The following is an 8,308-nucleotide window of genomic DNA, read 5'->3' as shown; positions in this document are numbered from 1 at the left end:
TCTGTGGTGAACACCCCAGCTACAGTGTGGGCAGTCACTCCTCTCAGCAGTCTGCTCTGTGTGGATGTGTTGTGAAGTCTGTGGTAGCCCTTGTCCTCTCATTACCCCTGCCTCTTTTTGGGTGTATTTGTGGCCACCCAGCACCTTTGTGCAGGGATGGCGCTGTAACACCGCCGTCGCTTCTGGATGGAGCCTGCTGTTGTTGGCTGCCGGCTATGACGCGGAGGAGACACATGCAGTCTGCTCTCCCATCACGGTCCAGCTCTGCCTCGACAGCACACAGCGTACCATCCCTACAGCCCTCTGGAGATCTGACATCACCCCACATCCTCAGTGCTCAGATAAGGGACCAACTCGTGGCCGGAGCATCCCTCAAAGGGCGTGGCACCTTTTGATATTGACGCTCGAAATGTGTGACTGAAGGGTGGAAGCTAATAAAACGCAAGACAGGATTGTTGTTTTTTCTCTTTCCTTCCACCTGACAGGTCTCCATGTATACAGTGGTAAGTCTTATTGTTGACCTGGCGGGGGAGCCAGATACTATTGATTCTACATTGGCTTTATTTGGCTCAATCTTTTATTGTTATGGATCTTTACGAGCTGATAGCTGGTGTCACGGAGCGTCCTCACGCCTAACAGGCTCTCGCATTACGCACTTTGACCCGCGATGGGGAGAATTAAAGGGATTTGTGCGCGTTATTCCTGCGATACTCTGTGAAATCAAGACGAGCATTGTTCTTTTTTTTCTTGATCCCCGTTTTCTTTTGTCTCACAGAGCTCCAGTTCGGGGAACCCTTCCCTGCACGGCTCCATGTCTTCCTCGGCGGATTTCTCAGACGAGGATGATTATAGTGTTAAATCTGGGTCGGCATCACCGGCACCCGGGGACACTTTACCCTGGAACCTGCCCAGACATGAGCGGTCCAAGAGGAAGATCCAGGGGGGATCCGTGCTGGACCCGGCGGAGAGAGCCGTGCTCAGGATCGCAGGTGAGGGACAGTCTCCTTGTTGTCCGGTTGTCGGTTTATAGTCTAGGTAATGCACCGTAACGACAAAAACAATGAGCGAATATGCTGCAATATACGGCGCTATGAGGGCTGCATGAGCTTAGAGCCACTTGTGAAGGTGTACGTTTTCCTCCTTGTTTCCCCACATTAATTTGGGGTCGTAAACTGGAGCTGTAGTGATGGATTTGAGGTACATGTGATGGTATTTTGGTCCGCTCTTATTCTGAATAAAACGCATTAAAATTAATTATTGGATGACTGGATATAGAGTGTATTTTTTAAACAGCTAGTATTTTTCTTTTGTTTTCACCAAAACAGGAGCTTCAAACGCATTTTGAATCTATGATTTTGTTTCTTTTTATGAATTAGGCTATACGTTGAGATTTAATCACAAGGACGTCCAAAAGTTGATAATGAAAGTAGATTCAGATAGAAGAAATTACATAAATCTTTGCCAGATGGACCCTGGTTTCTTTTTGACTTGATGACTAGTTTTATAAGAAAATAATTTGACGTTGTAATTTTTAAAAAAGATATTTTTCATTCATTTTCATCAAATCAGGATCTTAAAGTAGATATTATTTATTACTTTACAAATTATATTTTAAGCTATAATCTCGAGGACGCACCATATGTGCCCAAATGTTAATAATACAATTCAGGCAGAAGAAGTAGAAGTTTTATGATGAAATAAACATTGCATTATTGGATATGTAGTGTTTTTAAAATAACAGGTATTTCTCTTACCGTCATCAAATCATGCTCTCATAGTATAGCTGGGCAATATATCAATGTTAGTGTGATATAAGACTAGATATTGTCTCAGAATATTATATGGCATATGGGTTGTCTTGTATTGATTTTAAAGGCTGCATTATATTAAAGTGATGTTCTTTTACTTTCATTTTATACACATTACTGATGATTATTAAAACTCTCATTGTTGTAATATTTTGTGAAAGTACCAATAGTCTTCCCATAATATTGTTGATAGAGATATGTGGTCAAAAATATTGTGATAGATCTAGTTTATAGGCTGTAAGGTAGTTTAATCCACAGCAATGCATCATATTTTATGAGATAATCTCCATTTGAGAATTAAAGATATATTATATCAATATATATTGTGTATCATGGCATAGCCTAAATATATTGAGATATTGTTTGTAAGCCTTATCGCCTAGCCCTGGTTTAATGCACATTTTGAATCTTTAAATTTATTTATATGAATTATATGATGGCAATAATCACAAGGACACATCATATTGATAATGAAAGTAAGATTCAGGCATACATCTCTCTGACATGGACACTCGTTTCTTTCTCACTTGATGACTGAAGTTTTATAACACTTAAGTAGTTTTTAATGACACTTTGACGCCAGTTGACATCGTAAAACCCTGTCAGAAGTGCAGTGTAGCAGATCTCGATATCATGCAGGGACTGTGGGGGTTTTCCTGTAAGCTTGCACCTTACAGGAATCTGTGAGACATCGGTGGACATTAGTAACAGCTGACAGGAAAGATATAAAGGTTCAGACAGTAGTCCTGAGTCCTAAATCTGACAAAGGTGTTTGGCAGGTGAAAAACAGAAAGTGATCACGAGCCGGTACAGAGACGTCTGACAAGGAAAAGGCGTTTATAATTTCACACTGTAAAAAATGAACAACTCATTAAGTCTGGTTTTGACAACTTGTTTTAACTTTTGGTGAAAATTCGTGTAAATCCGGCGACGCTTGGATGAGGTTTAGCCTCTTGTGTTGATAAAATCAGGTTTAAATTGTATTTTCATGGCATTTATGACTCATTATCAGATCAATGGGTCTGTCAAGACAGACATTTTTTGCAGCGCAGCGCGTCCGGCAGTCCTTCCTATCAATCTAGTGCGCTCCGGAGAGGAAGTGTCGCCGATTGGACAAACCCGCAGACAAGGGAGGGATGTAGGGCGTTTCCTTTAGTGCAACAACAGCGCCGATCACTCTTGAGTCCTCAGCACATACACACACATGCACACAAACACACATGCACACACACGCTGTGTCCCCGTCCGCCGCTGGTGACTGTCCAGTTTGAGGAGTCCGGGTTATGGCTCAGTACGTACTGCAGGATAATGCGCTCTCGGACGAACAGGAATACCTCCAAGCCTATGAGGATGTTTTGGAAAAATACAAAGGTAGGATCAGCGCTGATTGGAGGTTGTTTTAGGCTTTGGGACGATGAAGAAATTGCCTGATTGCTGCTTGACAGTTCAATAAATGTCAGCCTGCCCCCTCTCTCTCTGGTGACTGGCTGGCCTTAGTGTCTTTATCCCTGCAGTGGAAAAGTGGGAATATTTCCTGCATGACATCATATTTAGTCTGAATTTTAGCAGCTAAGACAAAGGCTTTATTATGAGCGTTTTATGATCTCAGTTGATTATTAGATTAGTGAATATTTTGCTTGTTTAGCTGCTAAATGGGAATATTTAGCTTGGAAAATGTCTGGAAAAACATTTCAAGCCTGATGAATACTGCGTCCTCATCGTTTGTTGTCAGATTGAAAGGTCTAAATCATACTTTCACTGGAGAGCTGCAACAATGAATCAATCAATGAATTAATTGTCAAATTATTACTTTTATTAATTTTAAACTTTGATAATCAGTTAACTGGTTTGAGTAATTTCTTAAGAGAAAAAGTCTAAATTCTCTGATTGCAGCTTCTTAGAAGTGAATATTTTCTGATTTCTTTGCTCCTCTATGACAGCAAACTGAATATCTTTGAGTTGTGGACAAAACAAGATCTTTGATGAGGTCATCTTGGACCTTAGGAAACAACAACTGACATTTTTCACCATTTTCTGACACTTAATTGGACTAAACAACTAATCAATTAATAATGAAAATGAGAGATTCATCAGTAATGAAAATAATCGCTACAGGAAAGATTTGAAAAATGGGTCCAAACGTGTGGCGCACACAGACGTATGTGAGACTGACAAGACTGTGACAGGATCAATTAAGCAATTAATCGAAAAAATGACTATCCACAATGAAAATAATAGTTTGTTGCAGCCCTACTTAAGTGCGAACATTGTCTGATTTCTTTGCTCCTCTGTGTCAGTAAACTGAATATCTTTGTGTTGTGGACAAAACAAGACATTTGAGGATGTCTTTTTCACAATGTTAGACTAAAAAACTGATCGATTCACTGAGATAATAAACAACAGATTAACCAACAGTAAAAATAATAATTAATTCCAGCCCTATTTCACTGTATATTTGTATATTTTTAGGGTTATCACTCATAGGAATAACATTGCTCATTGCTCATGTGACCTGTGTGCTGTCTCAAGGCAGAGAGGACAATGACATAGCAGGGTGAGGCGTTAGCTCATAGCTCGTGTCACTCTATGTAGCTGCTCCTTTTAGGTCTCTCTCATTAATTGGAGTAAATCCATCACACATAAGAGGTCGATGTGATTCAGTGTCTCTTTGACAGCTAAGCTACACACACACACACACACACACACACACACACACATGTAGTCTGAGGCCGGGCCTGCATGTGGAGATCTGCTGGAGCTGAATTCAAACTGACAGCAGCACTTTTAACTCTTTGTGTTTCCTCTCCCCACACACACACACACACACACACACACACACACACACACACACACAGACACACACAGACAAGGTCCCAAAGTAAAACAATAAACGGCGTATACTGTGCACTATTGTATTGAACAGTCGCTCGCCGTGAGCGTGTCCTCTCAGCTGTTTGAGTATGGCAGCCAGCAGGGCCAGTCAGCTGTGGTATAAGGCTTAAACGCCCTGACTGGACCTAATGGGATCATATGATGTAGCATCATCAGGAATCTGTAGCTGTTGTCTTCAGGCAGAGAGCTGTGACACACAATGAGCTTACTCATTTTTCCTGCTTTCCTCCATCACTAACCACCACTCTGTGATTAGTTCTTACATGCCATACATTGATTTTTGGGAGATATTTGACTCCCTGCCAGTTGTTGCATGAACAATGAACGTAACAAGGAAGGGTAAGACTTTTTTTGTCATTTTCTTGATAATTTACCCCCAAATTTGAAAGTTTATGGAAGTGTTGTAGACTTACAATAATGCTAATAATTTTCTGCAGGCTCAGTCTAACTGTATATGCAAAACCGACTAGTTTTAGTGTCATTTTCTGTTCATATCAAAATTCTTCTGCTCATAAATCTGTGGTTATTGAGTGACCCTGGTAGAAACTTAAAATCAGCTGATGGGCTAATCATTACTTCTAGCAAACTCACCTCTAACCCTGTTTGCAGCTGTTTTGTTTACATCCGTCTCTGCACGGCAGAAAAAGCTTTGACTGTTAAACCAGAAAGAATTCATCAACATTTATTTACTTGGGATCAGTTAAAGAGAGGTGCAGCAGGCTAGAACAGTAGACATGAGCAAATTTTTTTTTTTCTGCAATGTTGTGGACAGGTTGTTTCTAAGAAATGATGAGCGAGAGGATGACAATGCACACATTCAAAAAAAAAATCAAATCAGATATCATTTTGTGTGAGAGGAAAGCTTTAGAAAGTTAGAGCTTAGCTTGCTGATGTTTTTGTATATAATTCCACCCAACCTACAGGCTATATATGACTTAATGATGAGGCTGAGAAATTTATCTTTTATGAATGTAACAATATATACAATATCACAATAAAAAAATCTCTTGATACTGCAGTGACAGTCCTGTGATATTAAATGTTTAATTATTTCACTTTATTGTTTTTATTTTATTATATAAAACTACTGCTACTGACCGCTGCACTGTTTTAGTTTTGTAGTTGTATAATTCAAATGTTGCACATGCTTAGGTCATAACTGCTACTTTCATTTTATTTTTATTAAAGCAGAAGCACCTCAAGTTAGAAGGAAAAATGAATTTCATATGAAAAAAACAAATAAATACCATATTGTGGACTTTTTTTTCAAATCATAATATGTATCTTTAATGCTTTGGAAATATTGTTTACAAAATATTTATGCCAATAAGGCATATTTAATCTAAAACTGAAATTGTATTATTATCTTGAGTCTGGGTATCGTTACATCTTTCTTTTTTTACATCACCCTCTACCTTCTTAAAATAGTTAATAACAGCTTCTTCTTAATTTAAATCTCCTCTTCCCCGTCATGAAAATAGCTTCAAACTGTATTTATTGCTCCACTGGCTAACTTCTGTAAAAAATCCCATGTTTTTGTCATTATTTTAGTTTTATTTGCTGCTGATGGGATCATGCAGAGCCCCAAGCTTCCCTCCATGTGATGCGTAGAGTATCAAAGAGAACATTTTCACAGCAAAATCCTCAGTAACCAGACAAACACAACCAAACAGACGAGTAAACAGAACAGCCAGTGGGTCAGCAATAACAGATTAGTCTTTGTCTCTGAATATCTGATTGGATAACTTTTAGGTAAAATTACTGGAAATTGTTGTTATCATCTGTGCTGCTGAGTTCATGTTTATGTGGGTGCTTGTCACTTGTTTGAATGAATTCCAGAGTCATCAAACACCCTGAGTGAGTGTTCAGCTGTCACGTCCAGAGAAAAGATAAAAACTGGAGAGAAAAGATGTGCAGGCGTCATCGTAGTGATCTGCAGCCACGTGAGGTGTCACATTGCACGTATTCACCACTAGTGTGACCTTGTGTGAAATAAATTTAAGGAGACATCTGTAATATATTTAATATAAAAAAAAACTGAAAATGATCATGATGTGTCATCAGAAATTAAGGAAATGTGCTAAGCTGTACTGTTGTTGTTGGAGTAACAGTTTTTGTTTGCCCATTTCATGTTAATTAGAGTTCAGTTGAATGCAGAATGTTCGCCAAATGAGTGAGTGTCTGTTTATGAGTCCTGAGGAATCATTTAATAATCTTTTAGAAGGAGTAGATGTTTATAATGGTTCAATTGAGCAATGTCTTAAGGGAGTCCGGAAGGCAGAAGGCAGGTAGTGACCGAACCCCAACTCCAGACAGTGGACGGTCACAAACAGCTGATCAACTTACATAGTGGGACTTGTCATTGCTTGTAATTGTCAAATTCTAATGTTGCACTTGTCTTGAGTTCCTGCAGCCTGCCTGGGCTTCCTCGATGCTGCGGAGGAGGGTGCGGGGAGAAACACTCCCTTCAATCATAGCCAGTATAGGATAGAATTTCAGTTTATTTAATATGTAGTCTGTGGCTCCAACTTGCTATTTGGTCTGTAGTACTGATTTCTGGATGCACAATTGTTACATATTGCTCCTTTAACAAATATAAAGATGATAGAAATACTGTGAAAGGTTCTGAACTGTGTTTGACTGAAATGTGAATTTGGTATTTTTGGTGACTCAGCATTCACTGTTGACTGGGAGCATGAGTGTGGTTCTTATTGCTCCAGCTGTAAGAATGCCACACTAATTAGGTATTAGAGCTAATAGTACACTGAAAGGCGGAATTCCTTTGGGTCAGGCTGAAATTCAATGCAGGCTTTACAAAGGACTGTAAACTTGAGGAGTGAGTTAAAGACATGGTTTCTTAGACACATACAACAGTTAATGGCACTGGGCAGTGACGGTGCAGGATCGCACTGTTCCTGCAGAGCCGGCTCGGTCAGCCGGCAGCTTGAAGGGGCCATTAGTTAGTTTCCCAACTCTTGATCATCCTCTGACATCAGGAAAGATTTAATGGATTAGACATTTGGTGGTTCAGTCAGCTCTTCTTGCAGTTCATTTTGTTTTTAAGATGCCATATGGCGCAAATGGTTTCATTAGACTGAATATACAGTATATTTATAGAGTTGAACCCAAGTAAACATGTTTTGTTTATTAAGAGTACTAACAGCCCTGCAGATAATACCTGGAAAATTTTAATTGAAAGTGGAGAAACATTATTTTCAGATTTTTTAAAGATCCTTTTCTGTGTTCATGCAGATATTTATTTAAAATATAATAATAATGATATCAAAATTGTCCTCTAGTCTTAAGAAAGACTGCTAAAATAAGCAAATGTAAACAAACTTGATTAAATCGGTTAGTAGCTACGGTTGCAAATTTTGTACATTTTTCTCAACTGATATTTGAAAAACAATTGATGAATCAATTAATCATTAACAACTTCGATTTGACTATTATAATTTATAGACCACAAACAATATAAACAAACAGAACAATACAACAATAAGACTCTCTGTCTGTCCTTATTCAACAAATGTCTCCGCCAAACAAAACGATGTCAAACGGGAATGCAGTTACTGTCATTTTTAGACTAACGAGGCAGACCAAACCAA

The 8,308-nt window shown here is 38.9% G+C and overlaps 1 protein-coding gene across 1 annotated transcript in view; it reads left to right on the top strand.

The window, feature by feature from the left end:
• Window positions 1-368: 368 nt before the first annotated feature.
• dst (dystonin) overlaps window positions 369-8,308 on the top strand; it is a 138,456-nt gene continuing 130,516 nt past the window's right edge. The window contains exons 1-2 of the mRNA XM_084736527.1: window positions 369-503; window positions 776-989. Coding sequence (XP_084592653.1) covers window positions 492-503; window positions 776-989 — 226 coding nt within the window. The 5' untranslated portion in view covers window positions 369-491. The remainder of the gene's footprint in view (window positions 504-775; window positions 990-8,308) is intronic.

This window comes from Lutjanus erythropterus, chromosome 14 (assembly GCF_056507025.1).
Source record: "Lutjanus erythropterus isolate fLutEry1 chromosome 14, fLutEry1.hap2, whole genome shotgun sequence".
In the NCBI taxonomy this organism is placed as follows: Eukaryota; Metazoa; Chordata; class Actinopteri; order Lutjaniformes; family Lutjanidae; genus Lutjanus; species Lutjanus erythropterus.
Note: the sequence above shows the minus strand (reverse complement) of the source record. Positions and strands in the feature narration are given on the sequence as shown.